The 27420-nt window shown below is 42.7% G+C and overlaps 1 protein-coding gene and 1 long non-coding RNA gene across 3 annotated transcripts in view; one reads left to right on the top strand and one right to left on the bottom strand.

The window, feature by feature from the left end:
• The window catches only part of LOC117962033 (pyruvate carboxylase, mitochondrial-like), a 252631-nt gene extending 226396 nt beyond the window's left edge, over nucleotides 1-26235 (top strand). For both annotated transcript variants that reach the window (XM_034901074.1, XM_034901075.1), the window contains exons 20-27: nucleotides 3994-4151; nucleotides 5064-5150; nucleotides 12936-13115; nucleotides 16625-16799; nucleotides 17646-17719; nucleotides 24519-24659; nucleotides 24889-24990; nucleotides 25546-26235. In XM_034901074.1, coding sequence (XP_034756965.1) covers nucleotides 3994-4151; nucleotides 5064-5150; nucleotides 12936-13115; nucleotides 16625-16799; nucleotides 17646-17719; nucleotides 24519-24659; nucleotides 24889-24990; nucleotides 25546-25695 — 1067 coding nt within the window. In that variant the 3' untranslated portion in view covers nucleotides 25696-26235. The remainder of the gene's footprint in view (nucleotides 1-3993; nucleotides 4152-5063; nucleotides 5151-12935; nucleotides 13116-16624; nucleotides 16800-17645; nucleotides 17720-24518; nucleotides 24660-24888; nucleotides 24991-25545) is intronic.
• LOC117962037 lies at nucleotides 17813-27416 on the bottom strand. Its single transcript, XR_004660548.1, has 4 exons — nucleotides 27348-27416; nucleotides 22661-22663; nucleotides 19334-19339; nucleotides 17813-17823 (listed from the first exon to the last, which is right to left on the bottom strand). It is a non-coding gene; the product is annotated as an uncharacterized LOC117962037 (long non-coding RNA).
• Nucleotides 27417-27420: the final 4 nt, after the last annotated feature.

Genomic DNA, 27420 nt, shown 5'->3' with positions numbered 1-27420 from the left:
ACACACGTACGTACGTACGTACGTGTGCATACTTATAGTGTATCCTGATGTGACCCTGGTCCATGTATTATGCATACACATGCAGACAAACTCCTTCTCACTTGCAAACTCGTTTCTACCTGTCACCTTGTGCTCATCTGTTCTATTCAGCTCGGCCTCTCTTTACTCCTCTCCCTCCTTCCATCTCCGTTTGCCTATCTCACAGCTTTTTTTGTAATCAAGCAGAGCACTGCCTTGGATACTTCCATACCTACGTTTACTGCTTTCTCTCCCCTCCCTCTCTCTCCTCTTTCTCCCATCTCTCATACAAAGCAGTAATCAGTGCTGTGCAGTGTGCTCTGCCTCCTCTATCTCCCTCCCTCTCTCTGCTCTCATGTCTTTTTTCCTATCACCCCCGCTTCTTTTACATTGTCTCTCAGTCCTCCTCTTCCCTTCCTTTCACTCAGCGACAAAGCAATTAAATGCACTTTACATGCTTATTTCACTCCCTCAAACTCCCTCACTCGCTGCTCCTTTCCTTCCACTGCCTCAGTGTCTCCCACAGCAGCTCTTTGTCCTCAAGAAATGGCAAGAGCAGCACTTCTCTGGTTAATTCATATGTCTGGAAGCTGTCAGTTTATTTATTTATTTAGTCAGCCACGGTGTGCGCACAAACACACACACACACACACACACATACATATTCGCAAACCCTCATGCCGCTGAATGATGACACACATAAAGCGCCCTTGTGTTTGTTTGACACGGCGTTTACTTTTTTTCATGCATCATGCATGGATTTAATTGAGGAATTTTCAGCTGGCAGCCACAACAATGCAGCTGTCTAAGATGTAGCGGTCATCAAACGCGCACCACACAAAGGACAGATATTACTATACCGAATGTAGGCGCGCAACCACAGACACACAAGCACTGAACCCAGACAGTGAGGCAGGTGAGCCGACATTTAGCTTGTTGCTCACCTCCCTTGTCTCTCTCCCCCCCCCCCCCCCCCCCCCCCCCCCCCCCCCCATCCATATGTGTTCAATTTTTCTCTTCATCTTTTCTCCCCGAATGTTTTTGTGTTCATCTGTCTTCCTCTATACGTCTTGGTTAGCTCTCATCGTCTCATCAGCCGCAAACTGTCTTTCCACAGCTGTGTGCATCTGTGTCAGTGTAGCTAATGTGTGCAAGTTTAGCAACGCAAACATGTGCGTGTGCCTCTGTCTGTCTCCTGCTTTAGTGAGCTTGGGCTGCTAATGAGTTGGATATCGATGGCACTTTGTCACTGCCAAGCAGCCATCTAAATGACTGATAAATGTACGTGCATGTGCCTGCACGTCTGTGCTCTGCATACACACAGCAGAGTGTTGTAGTGATTGATGATTTTAGGGAGCGTAACCAGCAGTACAGAAAAAAACTATTCTGTATTTACCTCGAGCATGATTTAGCATGAGCATCATAAAGTTCAGAGGTCTTCAATCCACAGCATTTTTAGCTTTTCTCCATATTTACCAAATAGGCAGTTAGGTCATCACATAGCAGTAAATGATGTAGATAAAACAAATGATTGGAGTGCTCGCCTCATTAGGAGAGACCATTTCCTGGTTGGTTGAGAAAGATGCTTCTGCCAAAGTTCTTCTTCTAAGGATTGAAATCAGGTGGTCCATCCTAACTTTCTGCTTTGATAGAACTTTCCAACTCACACAGGTGTGGTATTGGCTAGTTCCTCAGGGAATTGTACGCTTATGGAAATATGTTTTTGTCAGCTACCATATGTCTTAATTTACTCAGATTCAAAATGGTACCCAAGTAAGAGTACATACAGTATATTAAGCAAAAAAAGGCCCTTGAGACTGATATGACAATTTAAATGAGAAAATGTAGTTGATTAAAAAGTGCAACAATTCCCTTTGAAATGAAGTAAAGTACAAGTTTACAGTAGCATAAAATGGACATACTTAAGTAAAGTTCAAGTATTTATAAGAACAGTACTTTTTGCAATTTCTTCAGGAAATGTTGCCATTTATCAAATAAGGGTAGTAAAGGAATAGTTCAACATTTTGGTAAATCTGCGTATTCAATTTCTTGTTGAGATTAAGGTTTGAAAACTGATACCAACCTCATATCATCTGTAAATTTAGCTAGAAGCTGGCGCCAGCAGCCGGTTAGCTTAGCATAAAGATTCCAAAGATGTCTGACTACTCCTTTTGATTGTCCATCCTTTTTATGCATGCAGTTAACTTGCTCAGGATGTCCACATTTACCAACCATACAATGCACTGAGAGAGTGGCTCTGCAGACACAATGCCTTGCTGTCTGAGCCAGGTAGAAGCATTTCCTCTTTCCCATATCAGGCCAAATGTGGACAGCATCATGTTACGGTGAGATGTTCCCAGCACAGCCACAGTAGAAAGGTGTCCGTTACTGTCAGAGAGCTCCAGTAGGTCCTTGTTCAAATAATCTGTATTTTACACCAATATTTACCAATCCATCACAAAAGAATCAGACATTTCACACCCACAGCGAGGTCCAGTGGATCCAGGTTGTAGAGGAGCAGAGCTCTTTGAGTTGTCAGCTGAGAGGACCCACAGTTTGCTGCTGCAGCTACATGTTTGATCTGTTTAGTTGCTGTGTGTCAGCTGGTGTTAGTTGTTTTTGGACAGGTCAAACTTTACCTAAGCAGACATTTGAATCAACAGAGGATCCTTTTTCCTCCCCCGGTAAAGTAATTCCACAAATGGAAGCATGAGTGAGAGCTACGATGTTGGTTCTCCAACAGAGAGGGAAATGGACCTCATCAGTGATGGGCTTGGCAGGCAGCTGAATTGGAGGAGCAACAACATGCGCATTCATTTCACATTAATTGCACAGTAGCTCAATTTCCTCCTCCAAGATCAAAATGGAACCACACAACACTTTTTGGAATACATACTCACTTTGAATCATGAAAATTGAAGCTTGCCGCTCTGTTGTTGTGGATGTTACGAGCTAGGTTAGTCTCATTAACATGGCTCATTTTTCTGATCATTAGCCAAACGCTCAGTGTGCTGCCATTTCTGTCATGACATTAAGTCAGATTTCTTATTTTCAAGGTAATCCGCTCGAGCACACCTTAACTGGCTGCAGCAGAACATCATGAGGATGAGCAACAGATAGCACAAGGGATTTAATGAGCAGCAAAGGTGTCGTGTAAATGCACACTAACTGGCTAATTAGTGCTTACAACACTGAAGCTCGGGCCTGTTTAGGCTTTTCTGGCCTCTAACCCAAATTTCTTACGTAATGCACTCTTTAAGAGTTGTCAAAAATAGAGTCCCTGACAAATGTTACATCTCTGCTGACATTTTGTTTCTCTTGCCAACTAGTTTGAGAATGAGCACCCTGGTATAGTAAAGTATAACAAGCCAGCATACCGGACTCGTTCTGGTGAACAAAGTGCTGCATGTTTTCAAAAAAAAATTAATAAATAAAAAACTGCACTCTGTCAAAAGTGACAAGTTTCACGTCAGGTATATATTTTCACACATCAAAATCAGCAGCATAAACCCAGACCTGTCACAATTTGATAGCTGGCACGAGTTTTAGAAGACTAATTCAGATAAATGGCAGGTGGCCACATAAGCTCCCACAACAATTCCACATTGCATCAATTCCCTCTTTTCAGTAGAGGGTGTGCAAATGATCAGAAATTACAGATTTTGGCTTGTAGGCTGAAATTAAAATTAGTCATTTCTATACACACACAAAGCATTCCTATACACCATATGATCATAATGCCTGTAAAATATACTGTATATCTCCCATACCCCTAGCTGTATGTTTATATTATATATTATACAGTATGTAATATTCTATATGATGTAATATAGTCTGAAAACATAAAAATATAACTGATTGTTGTTGCCCCGTGCTCCATGGTACTGAACAGCAAGCTAACTTTCAAATGCCGTTAGATCAGTATTGTCAGGTCGGCTTGTTGAGTTGACGTCCTTCCTCTCGGCTCTGCTGCAGGCATCGCTCTGGAGAAGGTGTTTGACTACAGTGAATACTGGGAAGTAGCCAGAGGCCTGTATGCTCCCTTCGACTGCACTGCCACCATGAAATCAGGCAACGCTGACGTCTACGAGAACGAGATACCCGGAGGACAGTACACCAACCTTCACTTCCAGGTACAGCGAGCTAGACTGGTCTTTTTTTAAATGATGTTCTGTGTAAGTGATTGAGTTTGAAGCTAAATAAGCCTTCACAAAGCTCCTCTCCACACTTTGAGCTTTTTAGGATGGAGTGTTAAAGGTGGCCAGTGCATCTGAAAGGATGGAAACAACAGATTAGTTCAGTGTAACATGCAAATCCACCTCATTGCATTGTGTCTGTGTACTTTTAACTGCAATTTGACAGATTAATGTATGAACTGTTGACATACAAAATGTGTATCACAATTGTTCAGATGTCTGCATTTCAAAAAGATTTTATACTCTGCAGATAAATCGACTTATGTTCCTTACTTCTGGCAGAGTTTGTATGAGACATTGTGTGTGTGTGTGTGTGTGTGTGTGTGTGTGTGTGTGTGTGTGTGTCTGTGTGTCTGTGTGTCTGTGTGTGTGTGTGTGTGTGTGTGTGTGTGTGTGTGTGTGTGTGTGTGTGTGTGTGTGTGTGTGTGTGTGTGTGTGTGTGTGTGTGTGTGTGTGTGTGTGTAAAGCTTCTGCATACCGTGCACCGTCACACTCTCCAAAGTGTCACAGACTATTTGAAAGTGACTGAATCCACAGCGCTGTGTACACCCACTGGACGAGAAGTGTGTGTGTGCAGTGAACCTTCCGTAACTCAGTTGTGACTTGTTTATACCACGGAGGGTTGAACAAATGCACTATGACCAAATTACCGTTTACACTGGCTTATCGTTCTGGCCCATCTGGCCTTTGCTAGACGAGCGTCTTTGCCATAAATTCAAAAGCTGTGGGTGTCACTTCGAAATTATAGCCTTAAATCACAGGTTGACACTCTGAATGCCTTGACTTTTCCCTCCAACGGAGTAATAAAAAGATCACTCATTCATGCTGTTTCACTATGGCTCATTGCAGGCTCACAGCATGGGACTGGGAAATAAGTTCAAGGAGGTGAAGAAGGCCTATACTGAAGCCAACAAACTACTTGGAGACCTCATTAAGGTGAGACATGAAGACAAAACATCACATGTGCCTCTGTTTGTTGGCAGGAGTGTATTCGTGCTACACATTTCCTGCTTGCATTAGATCATTCTTCCATTTTCCCGATCTTTAGTGCAGGGAGGTACCCGGACTGTAGTACTATTCCTCCATTAGCCTCCCTCGTCTGTTTCTGCCCACCTCTCTTCTTCTCTTTGTTTTTTTGCTTGGCTGAGCCAAATATTCCCAGATTAAGGTTTGGTACATCCACTGTTGGAGTTATCTGGATCCACTTCAGCCGTACAGTCTGTTTGACCATCCCTGTCTTCCTCGGCTTCCCTGGGTCGTTTTCTTACTTGACCTAATGTTTTATAGTTCTGCCCATTCCTTAGACAGCTTTACTCTGCTCTGCTATATTTTGCGTATCCTGGCTTAGGTTTTTTACCCTGACATTTATTTTTCAGCATAGTTTTAATCCCACTGATAACAAGTTTTGTTCTTTGTATTGGTCCAATCGATGTAAATTTGGGTAGAAACTCCCGTGAACTACTTTTTGGTTGATTTCCTGAAGGGAACATTAATCGTGGGCGTGGAGAGGGAGCTCAATTGCCAATTCTGCAGTCAACAATTTTGTTCTCTGCCTAAATTCACCTCCATCCTGCTTTTTTGTTCTTCATTATCTTTCATTAATTCCTTTGTTTTTCTCACGTCATTATTTACCATCACAGCTTAGTAATAGATTCATCCCTCTTTCACCGTGTTCTCTGTAATTATTTTGCTCTAGTTTGCATTCTCTTTCTTTATCAAGCCATCCTGTTTTTTTTTACACCTTTCTCATTGCTGCTTTGCACACACTTATTCCCTAGCCATCTTCCTTATTTTGCTCTGTGCACTGAGATTGTCCATTACTCGTCCTCCTTTTTTTTGTTTTTAATCTTTTTGTGTGTTTCTGAATTTAGCTTCTCGGGTCCCCTTTCCCTTGTTTTCTTCCCCCTCTCTGTTTCCCCCATCAATTCTTCACCCCATACTCTATCAGTTCAATTAAGACTCGGCGGGCTTCACTGCACAAGCCAATGTTGGCTTAATGTGCCCACGGGTCCTGCTACGCTCTCTGTTGCATCCTGTTAGCTTGACAATGGCTGAGTCTCCCACACGGTTGGCTTGTCGATAAGGGAGAGGGAGTGTGCTTATCAAATATAGATATAAAGTAGACACACCAGTGAAGCCAACGGACAGACAGTGACCATGCTCGCTCTCTAAGCTCAGAGCTGTGGGCGAACGATTGTGTTGTCAGAGGTCTCAATTTCCAGACCATGCATATTAAAAGGACTGCCCCCCCCCCCCCCCCCCCCCCCCCCCCCACCATGAAGAAGACAAACAGCACTAATTATGTCCGATTTTATAAAAAGTTTAATCATCAAAGCGTTTGCATGAAAGTGGTTTTATGATGATTGCTTATTAATTTGAATTAATATTAATTCACATGATTTGTTTTTTTTATTAAGAAATGGAGGTTTTCTGTAATAGTCCAGAAGAAAAGCAGGCAGACAGGCAGAGCCATGTGCAGCTTGCCTAATGTGGAATAAGAATTTAAATACCATGCATTTAAAGGTCTGTTTTTAGACAAACATCTTAAAACCATATTAATAGCCTATAGTAAAGAGAATTATACTGTAATTCTATTGTCTAATTTAACAAACATGAAAAGCCTGCCTGGTAAAGGAACCTTGAAAGCAGAAGGGAGCAGCAGAGGGGTGAGCTCCAGACAGGGACAGGACTTCCCAGTATGTAACGCCGTCATGTATTCTGCCCCGCTCGGCTGATGCCCCTCATCATCCTCCTGGTCACGTACTGGTGCCCTTGCACACACCCCAGTGTTGTTCTATCACCTGAACATTACAACCTCAAACTGACCAGCTTGTTACCAGAAGATTAAAGTAAGATGTCACCTCGTCTAGAAGCTACTTATTAGTTTTGGCTTTTGTGTTTATTTGCAACAGAACAATCAGACAGGATATACATGAAGAGATGCCCACAGGCGCTGCTATAATAATGTAATCCCTGGCCTCCCCAAGCACACAGCAAACACACACACAGCAGTGTGTGTGTGTGCTTTCATTTTACACCAGGTAGTCGCACCAATCCCATAAATTATTATCTCGCTCAGCTACACCTGTTGCAACGAGAGCTTGTCCATAGAAGGAGGACGAGTTGTATTTGTGGGTTCTGTCTTCCTCCTTTACCTAACTTCCTGTGTCACTTTCCTTTTGCAATTACAGGCACGTATTCACTCACCTCCACACTCCTATATCACTCACACACACACACACACTCAGTGTGTCTCTCTTTGGACTGGAACACCTCCTTGGATTGCCTGTGGGGGTGCAGATGTCTATTGCTCTTGTCGTTTTGCCTCTGTCTCTCCTCCCCTTGGTTCATCTGTCCATTCCTTTCTTTCTCGCTCTCTTACTCTGCCTGTCGCTCCACTTTCATTTCCTCTCATCTTTCCTTCGTTGCTGCCTCCCACCTTCCCTTATTTTGATTAGACTTCCTTCATGTATCCCTAATCTTTCTATTGTCTCTCCACTCCTCCCCCACTCTGAGTCTCTTGTTATCGCTCCTCTCTCCCGTCGTCTCCTCTCCTGACAGGTACCATTCTTCACTCTGCTCCTGGCTCTGCTGGCTAGTGCCTTCTCGCTCTCTCTCTCTCTCTCTCTCGCACACACACACACACACACAGTCACTCACCCTATCACTCTATTATGGATGATATAATCCTTTTGCCCATTAGGGGAGTTCAGGTTTGGATAGAGTTGCATCTCAAAACAAATTCCAGCAAAGTACACAGACAAATGACATGCACAGACATACAGGATAGACACACAGAATCACTGACACACTGACACACACACACACTCTCTTTCACTCTGTACCAGATTTCTGCTGCCAGGTGTGTGGAGTCATGCAGTACCACTTAGATTGAGCTGTACATTAGTGAAAGTGAGAAAGATGGACAGAAGGCGATATAAGAGGACTGTGAGAAAGCTAAAAACATGAAGGTAGTAAGGCCTGAAAGTGCCGGTCCAAGTAGAGAGATGGAGGGTGGAACAGGTTTGGTGTGTCAAGAGTGATAATATAAGCCTTGGTGAGGAGCTACGTAAGGTCACAGATGAGTTTAAGTGGTGGGAAGAGAGACATGGAGAGATCAGAGTGCTAAGTGCAGCTGCATGCTCAGGAACAAGCAGCATTACTGAATACAGAAAGATATTAGATGCTTCTGACAACGGTATTCATGAGTGAATTAGGTCCTATCACATCAGTAAAGCTAAGTTTAAATGAAGAATTAATCTTCTTGAAATATATCTCCATTTATTTGAGAAAGCGATAATTACGCTGGGTATTTATTATTCAGAAATTCAAAAGTGGCTTTGGTTTTTTTACAAGATTGTAATATCTGTTCAGTACGTACAGCAGCTGTTGCTGGGAAATAACTAGCAGTCTTAATTGTTCCAAAATAGAACAAAAGTATTGTATTTCTTACATCTCTCATTATTTCACATCTTTGCTCAGCCATAATGTCACAATGTCATAAAATCTAACAAGTTACATGTTGACCTTTCTGCTTACACCATCTTCACACAATTAAACTATGTAACACAACATAAAAAGGCCTTCTGATACAGGTTCCCAGAGACCTTTATCCTGACACCGCCCTTTAGCCAATTATTGCATGTACATATTGACTGCTAAAGATAAAAAAAATGAATGTTTTCTTTGCTATGAGCATTAAAGCCCCACAAAGCTGCTGGCGTTGCTCTGCAAGATGCTAGAAAATGTGGTTTCCTCAGTCCAACTGATGAAAACACACCAAACAAAGAAGGTTTTTTTGTGCCACACCAAAATGTACAAGGAAGCACATGCAATATTTTAAAAGCTAAATCTCATAACTTCAAAATGTAATTAACAGTGTGTTGTATAAAAAGAGGTGTGATCCTCTGACATAATGACACTAGCCCATCAGACTGAGAGGGTGGAGCAGGGAAGAGTCTGAGCTCAGCTTCACACTAATCAGATTTCTCAGACCCGGCACGACCAGGATGTGATTTACCTCACTCCTCGTCTAAAAATATAGAAAAGCTCACACATCATATACAGCTCACACATGGCTGGAAATAAGATTTCCTTTTCCTGTGTGTAAGGCACCCAGAGAGCGTCGGAGGCGGGTGATTCATCAACGCAGAGATTGATAATGAGAGTACACTCTTGATGTTGCTGTGGATCAAGGGAGAAAAAACTATATTGGGTGGAGGGACGGAGGAAAAGAGGGATGGTCACAGGATGGAGGTGATTCACGAGGAACGAGTTAAGATCTAACACCCTGGCTGCTTGTGTGGAGACAGAAGATAGTGGTTAAGCAAGTTAGAGACAGACTCAGTATGAAGACGGATAATAAAGAGAAGAGGAACCATTCGTAACTTTGCTGTGAAATATGGCCTCTGGGGACAGAAAGACAAGGGAAACGAGGAAAACACAGCAACGCCGCTCTCGTGTGTTTCACATAGATTTCAAGTTACTCCGCAGTCGTCTTTTGTTCTCAGCTCTTCTAAGTTAATGGCCTCCCCAGGGGTTTCAGCAACCTATTCACATCTCTTAAGCTCTTCTGTAAACATTCATTCTGTTAAAGCAATGCATCATTATCGCCTCCATTCACAGAGCCAATCACACTGAGCTCTAGGTGTCGCGTCAGCCATGTGCTGAAGGGAAATGCGTACTTGTTTCAATCAGCAGCAGCCATTTTCTTTCTTTTTCTGCTGGGAACATACGGATTTGCTTGCACTGCTTCTTTTGAAGATTAGTGAAGTGGTTGTGGATCTTTAACAGGCATTCTGAGCTGTTTTCTAAAAAGATATAACTTTTCATTGGGAGTGTAATTGCAGTGGCAGTTTACAAATAATTAGTGGTATAACAACCAGAATATAAGTCCTTGTTCTGTCTCATGAATGTCTAAGCAGAGCTTCAGAGTGGGAGGAGCCGTTCCTGGTGCCATTAACCAGTGGTTCTCAACCTGCGGGTCGCGAGATCATTTGTGGGGGTGGCCAGCTGGTTGGGGAGAAAAAGGTGAAAGAAGATATTGTAGATAGGGGAAGGGTTTTTACATTACTGTGAGTTACATTTCATGTGTTCAGAGCTTCATTTGTAATTCAGGAGGTCCTGGAGCACAAAGCAGTCTGAAGGCAGGTCAGGGGGAGAAACAGTCAGAAACATCAGAAATCCACAGAGCCTAGGCACTTAGACAGGCTAGGTGCTAGCTGCTGAAGCTAACTGGCATTAAAGCAAAGCGTTACTTGTTTACATGTATTAATCAGAGTTGTGAACACCAAACTCCTTTATTCTGGGGTCGTGACTCAGAAGGCTAAGAACCCCATGTGGGGTGGCATCCACAGCTCTGATGGTCCTGATAGTCTCCCCGTTTCTGAATCTGCCAACTTGACAAAGAATACCACTTCCTAACTGTGCACGCTCTAAACAAGGGAGATATGCATGTATCAGCATATATCTGCATATATCCTTAAAGGTGCCCTGCCACCCGTACTTCATGACTTTGTGGTAATGTCTAACGTCCTACCCTGAACTCTGTAACTTGGTTACCGTGGTTACCTTGTTTCCAGCCATTCTAGCGTGGTATAGAAAGCCTGCAGGAAGACTCCGCTCCACTTGGGCCAGTCCTCAATATACAACCAGCTAAGCTGCTTGACTCTGATTGGCTAATAGCTATCCAATGAGAGCCTGGCCATCAGCGTCATTTACCCAGTTCATGAATAGTAATGAGCTCAGGCAGCATGACGTCAGACTGACCAGCGGATGTGATTGGTCTGATTTCTCCTCTTATTTCTTTTCAGTGTCAAGAGCTGACAGAGGAGGTAGCAGTTCATCTTCACATTCACCACATAACACACACACACACACGCACACACACACACATATATGGACCTGACAAATTTCAAACAAAGCAAGTAAAATGGGTTTTGTGTGGCAGGGCACCTTTGATGTTGACCTTTACAATTACAACACGAACACATGTACCAGGGACATGGGAACTGGACTGAGTTGACTGAGGGTTCTAACTGAAAGCCTTTGTTACAAAATGGGTGCATGGAGCCTGAGAAGTCCTGGCTGTTTGGCTGTCAGGGAGGGTCCAACAAAAAGGCACTATCAAGATGCATTATGGGAAGTAAAGGGTTGAGTGATTTTGGAGCTTTTTCATTATAGTGGCTAAAAGTCAGGATAATACAGCCTCTGCTGCTTCAATTTTACAGTGTTTAAAAAAAGAAAAAACATAATGGACTAATTGCTACAGTACACTTTTAGACCCAGAGCAGGTTTGCTTATATACAATAGTATACTTTATATAGAATATGCTTTAGTACACAGTATATCTTTCAGTATAGTATTCCCTGTATTACAACTGCTGTGTTAGCACTGATGGCATTTACTGTCTACAACAGGTTAGAATAAGGTGCTTGTTAGTCCTGTCATCTCCTGCGACCAAAGGCACTCAAACACGCACACGCATGCACGCACACACACACACACACGTTGGACTGCGCTTGTTCAAATACTGAAGTGATCTCAGGAGATCAGCTGTGAGGCTCACAAGCACCCAAGCCCCAGGAGGGTTGTGGTCATTTCAGAGCTGTGCGTGCGTGCGTGCGTGTGTGCGTGCGTGCGTGCGTGCGCTTCATGTCTCATGCCTCATAGTCAATGAGTCAACTTCTCTGTTGGGGAATTCTTTGGGGACAAGTTTATCTAAATTCACCCATTCTCTCACTCCTTCTTCCTTTTGTCTCTCTGCCATCTGATTGGACTAATTTCCTCATAAAAATGCATCTTGTAGTGAGTGTGGAGCCACTCTTTGTTCTCTCTCTCTCTTCAGATGTCTTAACTTTACAGCTCTTTCAAACTATGAGTCAGGCTCATAAAAAGGTAGTTTTTGTTATTACTGTTAATGGGTCATATTAGTTGACCCCTCTGTCTCTCGTTAATGGTCGGAACACCAGACAGAAGTGAACAGGAAGCCTTAAATCTGTGTCGTTACGACATAAAAGTAATGTGTACAATTTGATATTTGCATCTGTGTCCTGTTCAGTCAAAAAGACTTATCATTATGTTAATAGTGAGTGCTATTACCATAATGATATGCCATTATAAGTAATGAAACAATGAATACGTGTGGTTTTAATGAATGTTTTCCTCGCTCTTCCTCCTCTCCTCTTTATTTTTAGGTTCATTCTGTTTTCACAAAGAAGACCTGTGCAGTTCATGGCTGCCAAATCTAATGATTAAAGAGTGTAAAGATACACACGTCTTTTCATTTCTCATTTTACTGTCACGACCCTCCCCCTTCTCCGGGTCACTCAGCACTTAATCTTCATAGACAGCATCTTGATTAAAACAAAGACTCTGTCACCACTTCTCTCTGTTGGTAAAGCGTTGTGGATGTGCCTCCCTACCTGCCTGCTGCTGACAGGAGGAGCACACAGCAGGACTCCACAGAGAGAAATGCTGCAGCCTGACAAACAGTTTGGAATCAAAGTAAAAGCAAAATCACACCATGGAAAACTGTACTATGATCCTGAATCGGCTCTCTGTGTGAGTTTGTCAGAGCAGAGCACGGCCATTCTGAAATACTACCGGGTTTCTACTGATGCAAAGCTACATGCTAATCGTGCAGGGTGCCTTTAACATAGATTAGGAACACATCGGTTTGGTTTTCACACGTCTGTCTCAATCTCTCCCCCTCCCTCTCAGGTGACTCCATCCTCTAAGATCGTTGGGGACTTGGCCCAGTTCATGGTGCAGAACAACCTGACCAGGGCAGAAGTGGAGGAGAGGGCCGATGAGTTGTCCTTCCCCCTATCTGTGGTCGAGTTCCTGCAGGGGTACATCGGGATACCACATGGAGGATTCCCCGAGCCGTTCAGATCTAAGGTATAGCAGTGGGTCCTACAGGACGTAGACGCCACGGATTTCTGATCATTTCCTTTCTGGTTCTCATGAAGAATAAGTAGAAATGTAAAGGCAGTTTAGGTCCCCCTAAGATTAGTGTAAGACCTACATCTACTGAGATAAATACAACTGCAACATTCATTTAAAAGACTCTTACCAAACCTTCAACCTTTCCCTCCTTCCTCCCTGCCCTAACACGTTCGGGAGAGCCCATTTAAAGGCCCGTGCGTATGCGAGTGCACTCACACACATGCTGTCCCGTGCGTGGTTCCATCTGACAGTCGCAAACGGGGAAGAAAACCGCGAGATTGCTCTGTCCTCTTTCCCTCTGTCCACTTGTCTGTTCTCCTCTCTTCACCACTGCACACAGCAGGGGAGCGCCTCTCATTTGCATCCAGACCAGCAGCTTCAGGTCTCCTCGGGAGAGTTGCATGGAGAAAGGCAGAATTGTCACATTCCTCTAAAACCTGATGACATATTGGCGTACTTGACATTTCCCCCAAAAAAGTCAAACAGTATTTTTTTCTTTTAAAGAAGAGAAACTAGTGGATCCCCCCCCCCCCCCCCCCCCCCACACACACACACACACAAATATCAGCTGTGAGACCCTGTCTGCTCTTTTCCACAGGACATGGTTGGACTCATTATGTCACCATGTGTAACTGGGTGTTTGTGTGCAGAGTGTGCAGACACTACACCACTGTGCATTTCTGCAGAGCCTGATATATAATTAATGGATGAATGAAATGTAATTCATCTCTTCACTGCCCCTTTTTGAAGAACTGCATTGAATTAAGCTAATGGTCCTTTTTCCTGTTCATCTATCTTTTTATTCCTTTTATCCCTTATTAGTTGTGGGTTGATGAACCTTTCCATCCATTTATTTGTGTATTCATTGTTCTCTCCAGTAACTGCTTCTCGTGCACCTCTCTCCTCCTCTTTGTTTACCTGTGAGTAAGACAACCCCCGACGTCCTGTCACCCTCATCGTCAGCTTGTTCTTTCTCTCCCTGTAAACAGCTGGGAGATAATTTGATCAAATATTTGCCATTTAGCTTCCCAGGCTGCCCCGCCCTCGCCAATCACAGTGCTGCTGTTTTCAGTTTTGACATACACTGTCCCCAACCCTGTCTCTCAATCTGTCTCAGCTTTCCCAAAACTGAGGCATTGTCTCTTATCTTTGTATTAAACAAATATGGTGGACACTTTCTGTATTCATTCAGCTCTTCAGCTGTTTCAGTCAACACTGGAATACTTTATGCTAAGAGGCTTCTGTGCGTCTTCAGCTATCCACGCGCAATGTTTTATGTACAAAGAAGCTTTTTTACACACCGCTTCATGAAGAATTTCTTCCCCCCATCACTCTGATTTGGTTAAATTAAGAGTTCAGCTCTGCTTGCTTTCCTTTCAGTGTTTTCATTTGGGCTTATTGTGTGTGCCTGTGTTTACATGCAAGCTGCAAGTTAGAGGCAAATGTGATACATTTTCACTGTCACCCACTGAACACCTCGGAGTATGTGGAGTATAAATTTAAATAATTGGTGTCAAGCTCGTGTAAGTTAGATGAAATAAAAGTTGTTTGGGGAAGAAAGTAAAACATTCCTTTATTTGTTAGTTTTCATTAGCATGCAAGCCTAGACCAGACCCGAGAGATGTGTGCAGTGTGCTGGAGCTGAAGGTTATGGTTGGATGCTAGCAGCATGGGAAGGAGTCAGGTGTCTTCTGGAACTTTGGTGGCATTATTAGTTAGCCTTATATCACATATTGTATGCATTCAACAAAGTCCCCCATACTGTCATAGATGCACATAACGGTATTTGCATGCAGAGGGAAATCATTTTAAGACCTAAAGTGGTAAATGAGGCGTTTCCTCATCTTAGTTCTGTCACGTTCTGTTCATTTGGTGGACAGAGAATGGTCAAGGGAGAGGAAAGCAAGAAAGACAGGAGGGCGAGACCGTGGGAGGATAGATAGGGGGAGGAGAGAGAGAATAAGTAGGCCGTCAGAAAGAAAAGGAATTCAAGAAATAAGATTATTGTCCAAAAAAAATGCACCACATCCCTCAGAGGCACCGCAGTCGGAAGAAAGAAAGTTTGGTAGAAAAAAATCTGCAACAATAAAAAAGAGGGAGTGTGTTGTAGAGTGATGTGAAGAGAAAGGAGGAAAAAGAGCAAATAACCTTGAAGGAAGATTTTGTCTTTCCTTCATTCTTCAACACACACACACACACACACACACACACACACACACTTAAACAATCAAGCAGTTTAGATCCTCCGAGGATGCAATGTAAATGAGCATGGACTCAAATGAGCCTGGCGTCTTTTGAAGTGTCTTTCTCTAACACACACACAAATGAGTCAGCTATCTTTGAACTGTTAGCTCTGTGACTAATAGCATTGCACCGGGGCCCTTTTGTCTGGAGATAACCGCAAGGCACGCACACACGCACTCACCAATGTGCCGACATGCATACAATAGCGCGCGTGCACACACACATATGCACACATAACACAGTACAGCCTGTATGCACAGATGTGTGGGTAATTTGGTGCACACTGTGCTATGTTTAAAGTGCAAATAAGCGCATGCACACAAACAGATTAGCAGTACAGTAATTAGCATGTTAGCTTCAGCGATAATTATTTGAACCTGAATGAAGCTGGATAAACACACGAGAGGTAGGTATGCACTTAGCTTTGTTAATAGTGGTTTCTGTTTGTATACTTCCAGGAAACATTAGCTGAAGCACTGAAGCAGACTAAACAGACTAAGCAGGCTAATTGTGTGTCCTGTCCGTCCCTCCCACCCTCTGCTCCTGTGTCACCACAATCTCAATAAATGTGTGAGAAATTTAAAAAAAGCTGCAGCCTCGACCCAATCTCATCACCAGACATTAGTATCCTCGGATCGATTGTCTCTATAAGTTGTGGCAGATGAAATGTCATATCATTAGTCTTACAGCCGCTTCCACTCTTGCATAATTATCCCTCCATCTTTTCTAATGAAGGAACCATGATGATGTGTCACATACGCAGCAACACTGCAGTCATCTGTGATAGGCTGATGTCACTTTACTGGAGAGAAAAAGATGAATAAAGAGAGAGAGAGAGTGAACTATGAAGTGCTTATCACTGCAGATCTCAACACAACAGCGGTGTCACTTTTATACCACAAAATAAATAAATAAAACTGGCATTAACTTTTATATCGTCTCCGATTCAAGTGTTTCTCTGGATCAAACAGCTCCCCACGTATGTCTTCCTCCTCTCAACAAAAGCCTCTGTCACTTTAGTGCTTTGACACGAGGCAGCTTTTATCCACACGTACAATGTGAAGGTTTAACCGTCACTTTAAACATCCCACATGCTTCAGAGTCCTGTGGGGATACCATGAGACAGATAAATGACTTTTATTAAAAACTTTTTAGTAATCAGTTTATTTCTTCTTACCTCTTCGTCACTTCTTTTCTCTCTGAACCTCCTATCCCAGGTGCTGAAGTCCCTTGCTCGTATTGAGGGTCGTCCCGGCGCCTCTCTCCCACCCATGGACTTCAAGGCCCTGGAGGTGGGACTCCGCGCTGCACACGGTGATGAAATCACCCCCGAAGACGTGATGTCAGCAGCCATGTACCCCAAGGTGTTCCAAGAGTTCAAGGAATTCACCGGTGAGTGGGCAAAATCAGAGTAGATTAAAAAGGGGAATCCACTAATAGTTTTAGTTGAGTCTTTAATTGTTGTGCATTTGATCAAATTGGATCTGTTGCATGGAACACACACACACACACACACACACTTCTCATTTGTATCATTACTGAGGCTTGAAATTAGCATCCAGCTTTAAGTCAGGAACACTTATAAAGTTGTACCATCAGGTGCAAAGGATGTCAATAGAAAAAAGAATCCCGCTTCAGATTCAGGGAAGAGTGCAGTTCCCAAAGTGGAAACAACACCAAACAACGGCTGGTGAATTTACATAATGTACATGTGTAGAAACCAGAACAGCAAGACGTGGTGCTATAGGAGCCAAATCAGCAGCACCAGTAACAGCATGCCGTCAGCAGCAGCAGGAGGCAGGAAAAGGCTGTGATGCTCCAAGTTTAATCTGAATCCTTCTGCAGGACTCACATTTCAAACTTGTCTGGAAGTTGTTTGAAGCCGCTACTGTAAGATTCAGCTGCCTGGATTAAAGCGAGCTTAATTGTTGCTTTGAGGAGTGAGGAAATGTTGCCATTAAACCGGTAGGGCTGATTCGTGAGGAGCTTTAATTAGTGTGCAGCTGTTCCTTCACTGCTTAAGACTGAACGCACCCTGACCCTGATCTTAACTCGGCCTCTTTAAATTCCATTTGGGATAATGCTGTTCCTGAACTAGCCCCCCTTGATTTCTCCAGGTCTTACAGTGGTTGTGTGTCATAGACAGTCCTCCGTGTGTATGAAAGTGGAGTTTAATAGATCGTTAGCTAACACATGCCTGTCGTAGAGTAGGATTTTGATCTGTTACTCTTTCCCCAGCTAACTTTGGTCCAGTGGACTGTCTCAACACCAGGCTGTTCCTGGACGGACCCAAGATCGCCGAGGAGTTTGAGGTGCACAACTTTCTACCAGACACCATTTTACATTATTAGGTCATTGGTGCAAAGGGGAGCTACACTCATTTCTCAGTTGTAGGCGTTCACCAGACAGAAAGGGTCTAATGAAAAGCTGCTGCATTATGGGAAGTGCAGGATGCAGTGTTGTGGTGCTTGACCCGCGGTATACTAGGATCTAAGAGACAGGATATCTTGGCTTTTGCAACACATAGTTTGACCTTTTCATTTTTGGAAATCCCTCTTTCTGCAATACTCATGAACATGAACTGATATTGCCATACTATACTAACATTAGCCATTTTTTAATTCAATTCAATTCAATTTTATTTATAGTATCAAATCACAACAAGAGTTATCTCAAGACACTATACAGATAGAGCAGGTCTAGACCACACTCCAGAATCCACAATGACCCAACAGTTCTAGTAGTTTCCTCCAGAGCAAGCAACAGTGGTGAGGAAAAATTTCCTTTTAGGCAGAAACCTGGGTCAGACCCAGGCTCTTGGTAGGCGGTGTCTGACGACCGATTGGGGTTAGAATGAAGAGTTAGTTTGTAGTAGTTCTTTGTAGCATAGCAGGGCACTGTGCAGCGTTACAAGGCACCGCAGGACGTAGCTGGGCACCGCAGAGCGTAGCAGGATGTAACATGGCATCACAGGGTAAAGGATTTAAAGGTCCCATCATATGGTGCTCTTTGGATGCCTCTTTTAATTTAGACCTTTAGTGGTCCCCTAACCACCGAACGCAGCAACCTGTGGCTGGCGCTGTCACTTGTACGTCCCCCGGATCTTTGAAGGACTATCCAAGACTGCTTTGATGCAGTTTGGTGCAGAGGGCTGCTAATACAGTGGGAAGGCTGAGATATTAACACTTATCAGGGGATCAGATTAATTTTGTCCTATGATGTTTGAGATCGAGCCAGTGGAAGGCATAGGGGACCATATCTCGGACCAACATATAAAATAACCGTTACACATCACTAAGTTTGTAACAGGGAGGCAGCTGAACATGCAGTCTAATGAAGGAATACAATTAATGTGTTTAATTGGTTTACATGCAAGCAAATTAGTGGGGCGCAGGAATGTAACAGTGTCCTGGTGAAAGGGTCTGATAATTGGCTGTCACTTGTGACTGAATAACAAAGCTACCTGTTGCCAGCTAGCTACCTGCAGTATTCATCTGCAGTAAATAGGGGAATTTCTCCTTTAAGTCAAAGCATTTAAATAAATAGCAAGGGAAGTTTCCTGTACGGGATTCAAGTCGTCCTGTCCAGTCTTATCTGCGGTTTACAGTTGATGTTGAAGTGCTGCACGTCTACATCCTGTGTGAGTTACATGGAGTTCAGCTTTTTGGCTTTGTTGAGTTTATATTTAATCAAATACAAGAGCTAAAACATCTTTCTCAAACAGGAGAACTTCCTCATTTTCAAAGTTGGTCCACTTTTGAAAGACATTTCGGGAGTTTTCATATTGAAAGGAAACACTGTCATTATCCACTTAGCTTTTTTTATAAGTCCTTTTTAAAGTGTGCTTTTGTGTTTTGGATTAAAAAAAAATAGTAAGACAGCCGAGCCACAAGTTACCTTTCAGCATTTTCACAAGGCTCCTAAACCCCCTTCTAATTCTAATTCCAGTAAAAACATCATTAATTAGGAATCAGCGTCTTCCTTCTGCATCCCTCTCCTTTTGTTTTTTAATATTTCCCTCCTTGATTCTCTAATAATGACTAACGCACAGATTTAACTGACAGTGATTTAGAGCGGCCAAAGGCAAACATGTTTAATTAGCGCTTCATTTGGCTGCAGGAAAATGGTTTGAGGCTGCTGTTAATTGATTTTTTTATTATAGGGGACATGAGCAGCTCTGCTGCTGTATTATTATCAAAGAATCAGGAGCAGCAGCAGTCAGGCTGATCTAGTATTGACTCCAGACCACCAACCACTGACTAGAATAAGTCCCTATATTTCTGTTAAGACTCAGCTTCAGCACTTTTTGAATATATTAGTTTGCTGTGAAACCACATGTGGGTGTGTGCTGTGCCATTCTTTTCAAATTCCTGCAGCATTCTAAATGATTGGCTTAAAGAAAATGTTGGCTGACCAGAAGCCTAAAAGCTCCGGTAACTACCCAACTTGTCCATGCAGTAAGATAGATTTTCTAACCATCTCTCGGTTAACCTTGTTTTTAACCTGTCTGTTTGCTGTTTTCTCTCCCAAAGTGGAAAACGTGTCATTCAGACATTCCCAAATGAACAACTGTTGTTTTTGTTTTTCCACCCTCACTATTCCCCCCCCCCCTGCTGCTGTTTATCACATCTCCACGCTGTCAGAACTGATGTCACTTTTGGAACTTGCAGGCACTCTGATTTCTGCTCAACATCATCCATCACCACAGAAACTAACCTCCCCCTGTTGTCATGACGATAGGTACTCCCACCAGATCAGGTCCGATTAGCGGTGCCAGGCGGGAGACGGAATGAAAACATGTCAAAAAAGTGACCTGTCGCATGCAGCGTCAACTTTCTGTTCACTTTTCTTTCTTTACTGTGCCTAGAGTATTCCTCAATGACAAAAATAGGCTCCCATATTAATGTACTACACATAATATTAAACTATATTCATACACTTGTCAGGACTGCGATAGGATGAATACAATTAGAATACAATAATAAAGAATATAAAAATAAAACTCAATAATAATGTAGCAGTATTTTAGTACCAACTAAACTGTGCTCCAGCACCAATAGGTTTTTAGAAAGATGTGGAGGTTCTGAAGGGATTTAAAAGATGTCACTGAATCTGCAGCCTCAGATCTTCAGGCAGGGAGATTCACATCTGACTGCAAACGCCCCGTCAGCTTTAGTCCTGGGACCGAAGATCTGAGGCTGCACTCTAGAGCCGCATACGCCAGGAAAGCTTTAAAAAATCCGTAAAATCCCAAGTTACTGGTAACCAGTGAAATGGGCTGATGGGATCTGAAGAGATTCTTTTTCTTTAAATTGTGTCAGGGAAAAAAGCACTTCAATTCATAAGGTCAAATGTTTTTACCAATTTAGAAGTGGCCATTTAATTTTATTTGTCAAATGAATAATTTCAGATACGTTTCCATTTAGAAGGAAAGGAGTTTTGTGACATCCAGCGCTTTTATTGTCATAGACGAGATGAAAAGTGATAAACTCCTTCACTGGTTTTTAATAGGACATAAATCTGTAAAAAGATGGTACGAACAGTGGATCTTGTTGTTGTCATTTCTAATCCAACTCAGTTTTTAAAGTGGTGTTCATATTGGCTCCCCCTCCGTTTGTTGCAGTGTAGTTGAAGAGCATCGGATGCATGTGGCATCAGTGTAAGCTAAGTAGTAATAATGTGACACCTGTCTGCGATGCAGTGAAAATATGAAAACATAGACGTCAGTGGAGAGAACTGAGTTCCCAGTTGACTTGTTGGTGATGTTGGGTGTGTGCATGTACTACCCATGGCAGTGGGATGTGAGTCTTCTTTCAACCTTTTGAGATGCCACAGGCAGAGTGGGTGTCGTTGAGTGTCAGCCTGTCTCAGGACTATCACCAATGGTAATTATTAGGTGCTGAGAAGAAGCACATTTATTTTTGCGCTTATGCGTGACAACTTCTTTCAGTGCTGATTGCTTTGTAGAATTACAGTGTGCAACGTTAAGGCAATAGCACCGTGCTACCAAAGCAATTTGGTAAGTTCTAAAAAGGGTAGTATTAATGGATGAACAGAAAACATAATGGAGGTCAACAGGGTTAATAAAACAAAGGACACCATAGTTATAGGAAGATGAAATGTTTTTGTCTTCTGATAAATGATCTGCAGTATAAAGGGAAGGACTTTCAGAAGAGCATGCAGACAGAAAGCCTTTGTTTGTGTTAGTGGTAAATCCACGGTGACGGCACCTGTCCTCCCAGATGACGCCTGCTGTAACTAGGCACAACCACACCAGTACCTGGACTTTTGGAACAGGAGCTGTTTCTGAGCTCTTGGCAGCACACAGTGCAAGTCTTTATGGAAACACATTTAAGCACCAGATCTTTCTGAGCTAGACCTAAAGCTCCGAGTTGTTGATGTTGTGGGAAGTAGATAGAAAGGCTTAATCATTTGGTATTGTTGAGCACTTCATCTCGAGCTTGTTGTAAATCCAGTTGGAGAGCCTCATCAGCCAGAGTGAACAGCGAGCCGGGAAGATTTCTCTTTGTGCAGTGAATGTTGTGGGAGGACATAACCGCTTCTGTTTATTTTACATTATGTAGAATACTAAATGTTCTGCTAAGAGTCAGAGTTATATATATATCGTCATTGCATGTTGACTTAGACTAAGCCCTCCAAGCATCTGAAGTGCATTCATATTTATATAAACATACACATGGGTAAAATGAAATGGACCAATCTGGCTATGCTGATGACTCAGTGTGGTATTAGTCACATGTGATGGAAATATAAACAACAGATTTTCACAGACATGGACCCAGTAATACACACCCTGTCAGCTCTGCTCGCCCTCGTTACTCTGTCACAGGCAACACTAGTCAATTATTATTATATTTATTAATAAAGTCTTCTCAGAGACACGATGTGGAGTATACTAAAACATGTTTCAGTTTGAGACACTATAGCGCAAAAGGCATGAGCAGTTAAATTCAGTCAGCCTGAATAAATGTGGGCGACATAGATGTGAACACAGCAGATGCATCACTGAGATATGGGACAATCTCTAAAAACCTTTTAGGTTGTCTGAAACCAGCAGCCAGACTAGGACTCAGGGTGTCCTGCAGCACAGCCCGGCTGCTGAACTTAAAACTCAGTTATACAATCACGTCAAAGTCTGTGGTCCGCCTGTCAAACAATCCGCAGCTCTTCTCACTCCATGCACGTTTCAAACTATGAATACCAACTTCTGCCTTCGAACAGGCGATTTAGACTTGCTTCGTTTAGGTACAAGAGGCTGAAGAACTCTGTTATACATCAGTCTATGGGACTACACCAGAGCTGCCAGTTAAGATCTGGATCCGAGGGTCTCATGAAACCTGTTTCTTTGCCATGGCTGTTCACATGTCCTAATCTGTCTCCTAGGTGTTTGTGTTGTCTAGCTCAGTGTAGATTTCTTTTCTTTTGAGGGGAGCTGCTTGGAAACTCTAAACTAATTCTGCTGTAAGTTGTATTGTATCGTATTTGGGCTGAACTGACATCTAATTTGATTACTCTATCATAGTATTGCATCGTTTCCAGTAACTAAAAACAAGTACCATCTATACACTAACAAAATACAACAAGAATATAAAGTTCTAACTGTACTGTAGAAAATGAGGGGTGGTCGTATGGAATTAGGACACGGTTTTGAGCTCTTAATTAGCACGCACTTATATTGCCTCAAGAGCAATTTAGAGTTTTTTTTGTTATTTTTGCATTCTTACTGCTCAGCTGAATAGGTGCTTGAATGTTTTTGGACAGAAAGCGGATGAGCCTTGGTATCTTACCTGGAGTTGGATTAAAAATGAGAGCAGATTTATAATATATAGAAGTGAAGGCAGTGGAGGTGGTAGCAACATCAGTGTAGCAGGCTGGAGTAAGCGTGGGGGGGCATCTCTGGTGTTGAAGTCTATTTAGCTCTGGATAAAACATATTTTGTACAGACGGTTACATATTGACCATAATCATTTTCAACTATTCAGACACTTACGGTCTTTCATGGGAACAGTTGTGAGGAGACGTAGTGTCTTTTTCCTAGAGCTGCAAAGGAGGGTGGAGAGAGTGATGGAGATTGAGTGCAAAGAAAGGTTTTGTTACCAAATATGGAGCGAGGGAAAGAGATGAAGAGTCAGGGCAGCCAGAGAAAGAGAGAGGCAGAATGGAACTGAGATCAATACATACCTGCAGCGGCGTGTTTTTTCATCTACGCACTAAGGCTTAGCTTGGAATATCAATGGAGACTCGATAGCAATGGGAGAAAGAAAAAGGATGAGGGGAAGGGTCAGCAGAGAGAATATAGAGAAGCCAAAGAGGCAGATGAAGGAAATTAACAGCGGCAGGAGAGAGGGGCCCAGAGATGGAGAGCAGAATAACAATCCCAAATGGAAGGAGGGAAAAACGAGTTTCCGACCGCTGAGATGAGAGATTTGAGGAAAGGCGTGAGACAAATGAAGAAGTACAGCGGCCGGGGGGGGGGGGGGGGAATTTAGCGGAGACCAGAAGTGTGTTTGTGGTGCTGATACAGAGTGATGTCATTGTCTTAAAATGACACTTTACAGGCGTCCAGTAAATAAAGCCACAATGTTTACAGATGGACTAGAAGGCTGGGGACGATCCCTACATCTGATTGTCAACCTGTCTGTCCCACTGCTCTAGTTAATGTCCAAATTATAGTCTGGTGGAAACACACAGCTAGGGACACATATTTAATGTAATGCAATAGTGTGCATAAGTGTAAAATACAATCTTCTCACACGTATAAGATGCTACATAACTTAGATTTGTTAAGCAGTTTAATTCTAGTGAATCTGTCCATGTTTCCCTGCCCTTTAACAAGTGCATGCTGGGAAACATTCCAGGGCAGTGTGAGGGTAAAAAGAAATAAGGAATAGAAGGAAACATTGTGCTTGTCTTGCTCCACTAACTTCCCTTTTTTAATTTCACAAAGCTATGCAGTCTTTTATTGCTTTAGCTGGACTTGTGAGCTAGGCACCCATGTGTTAATTTCAATTTTCTAACATAATCTAATTTCTGGGCCTTCCTCCTATTCCATTTCCTCTCTTCTGTCCCTCTGGCTTCGTTTGATCTCAGGTGGAGCTGGAGAGAGGAAAGATCCTCCACATCAAGGCGCTGGCGCTGGGTGACCTGAACAAGGCCGGCCAGAGAGAGGTCTTCTTTGAGCTCAACGGACAGCTGAGATCTGTGCTGGTTAAAGACACTGTTGCCATGAAGGTACACAGACGGGAGGGAGGGGGTCTGGGTTGGGAGATGGTGGAATGAAAGGTGTGAGCGAAGGATAAATAATTGGAGGAAGAGGAAGGGTGTAGTTCTTTACTGATGTTCTTGGCAGTCCCAGGTGGGTTGTATTTATAGAAACAAACGGTTGTAAGGGGTAGATGAGGCTCAGCAGGGAAGACTGGACAGACAGACGGATGTATAACATCTCTTTTCACCCCCCCAGGAAATGAAATTCCATCCCAAGGCTCAGAAGTCCATCAAGGGTCAGGTGGGAGCACCCATGCCTGGGAAAGTCCTGGAGATCAAAGTGGAAGTGGGATCCAAGGTTAGTTTACAGTTCACGGTCTATCCTCTTTTCTCTTATGTAATATTTTATCAAATTTGATTGGCCTCTAGTATCTAGCCCTGCTATGTTATCTTGTCAATTTAGTTTTTGATCAGAGTTCCACATTTAAAATTATACTTTTCAAACTGAATTTGATGAACGTAAAGATTGGCTTTTTAAAAGAGATATTCTATGCAAAGTTGCATAAAATACCTTACATTCATGAAATTCCGTTTGAAAAGTGTATTTTAAATGTGGAACTCTGATCAAAAGATAAATTGCCAATATTACATGGCGGCGCTAGTGCTAAGTACTTGACAGCGTTGAACACTCGGTCCGATACAGCTCTGAGAGGATTCATTGACTTCTTGTTTGTGGTTCTCATAACACTGAAAATTTAAATTATCAAAAGTTCAACAGGGACACTGTCGATGCATACAGCTGTGTCTGTAAACCCATTCCCAGCAAGGCATGCATTTCTTGTTGCTATAACCTTTGACTCCGGTGCTCATTCACTGCCCCCCCCCCCCCCCCCCCCCCACCCCTATCATAAAGGTGGTGAAAGGGCAGCCGCTGTGTGTCCTCTCGGCCATGAAGATGGAGACGGTGGTCAACTCCCCGGTGGCCGGTACCGTTAAGGTTGTCTATGTCACGGCCGACACCTCCCTGGAGGGAGATGACCTGATACTGGAAATCGTGGAGTAGAGTGAAAGGGGGGGGGGGGAGATCATGTGATTCTGGAAATGGTGAGGTTGAGGAAGGATTAAAAAAACAATATATAACAGGAATCCTTTTCATTAAGACATTTATGCTGAGGACACAAAATGAAGCACATATCCAGACACCTGAAGGGTGGAAATAGATGATATGACAATCCTAAATAATATATTAATTTCTTGTTGAACTGAACCACAAATCAAAGTCTATTTAGTTCCCTAGGTGTGGTGATTAGGTTAAAACAGTACATCTATTAATATCCTGTCAACTTCTGTAAATTAACATATTAGAATGACATTAAATGTAGTGTGAGACATTCCATTAAGTAAATGCTAGTCTTAAATGTGATGTACTACGAAATGAGCCAACCACGTTAACACTAACAGGGTCCTAACATCGACTCGCAATAAAATGCCACAATTTCCATTTCTATGCTGTTAATGTTGCTTAATATAGTTTATAGTGTGTAAGTGAAACTTTTATATTGATGACTTAATGTTTTACTTATAATCACCAGGGTTTACATAAAAAGAGTAGACTAGAACTATTTTTTGTAGCATGTAAGACATTATCAATCTGTCACATGAGTCACTGGTAGCATTTACTTTCTTAAACATGTTTACACAGAGGCTAAAGACAATAAACCACGATATTTTGTCCAACCTTTTTAAGATATTTTCACAAGAGAAGCACAACCGAAAAACCGTATTCCATTACTGTATCAGTAATAGTAGACGCTTTATTTTTTGAAAGATATATGCTGGTGTTGAACATGTTTCCCCATTTTCACCTGTCTTTCTAATCCCTGAGCGCGTCATAGTTGAAATGAAGCTGTAAACCACGCCGGAGACACCCAAACAGGATTAGAGACGTGGTCTGTGTTTTTCCAATATGTATTAACAATGGACTACATTTAAACCAGCTATAACAGAGAAAATAACATAACCTCTGTTATAGCTGGTTTAAATGTGGCCCACTGAAACCAGCTGGATCTTTTCGTCCTGAGGTGTCTCTGGTGTGGTGTTAGAAAAGTCAGTGGAGCAACTCCACCCTGTCTTTTCAGGAGCACGCAGAGATTATGGTGAATGGGGATTTTAATGCTAGGTGCAAATGGGATTACATGGTGATTTAATGGAAGCATGTGGCATTTTCTGAGGCTTCCCTTATTGATTTCTGAATAAATTCTGTCAAATGATGTGAAATTAGCCGGACTAATGAGAGACTCTGGAGACTTCCAGCAGCAGCACTCGGCTTTATATTTCTAATTTGTGGCGGGGTGTGTGCAAGCGAGCACATTTTAAGACTAAGTCATCCAGTCCCCATAATGTTCAGCTCCAGAGCTCAGTCTAAAAGAAATTAATCTTCATACACACTGATGCAAACATCTCGACGCTTACACTCCCAGCGGTTTGGCTATCTCCAAAAGATTCAACAGCAACCTGACTCAGCCATGCCAAGGTCTTAAACCAGAAAGAATGTTTAGTGAATCACCAGGAAAACAATTGCCTTGTTCACATGTCAGCTAAAGAAGGGTCATTATCTGTGTGAACGAAGTGTTTGGGACAGCGAGACAGAAATGACCCTACGACAGCTTCAATACAATACAGTCACGCTAAAGGTTGTGCTCCAGGACCTCCCACAACCATGCATCGATACTGAGCAGTGGTGCTGCAGTTAATTAGAGCACCGCTATCTCTCCTCACCCCCCCCCCC

The sequence above is a fragment of the Etheostoma cragini genome, chromosome 19 (assembly GCF_013103735.1).
Source record: "Etheostoma cragini isolate CJK2018 chromosome 19, CSU_Ecrag_1.0, whole genome shotgun sequence".
Classification (NCBI taxonomy): Eukaryota; Metazoa; Chordata; class Actinopteri; order Perciformes; family Percidae; genus Etheostoma; species Etheostoma cragini.
The sequence above is the reverse complement of the archived record's forward strand: the minus strand, read 5'-3'. Positions and strand labels throughout refer to the sequence as shown.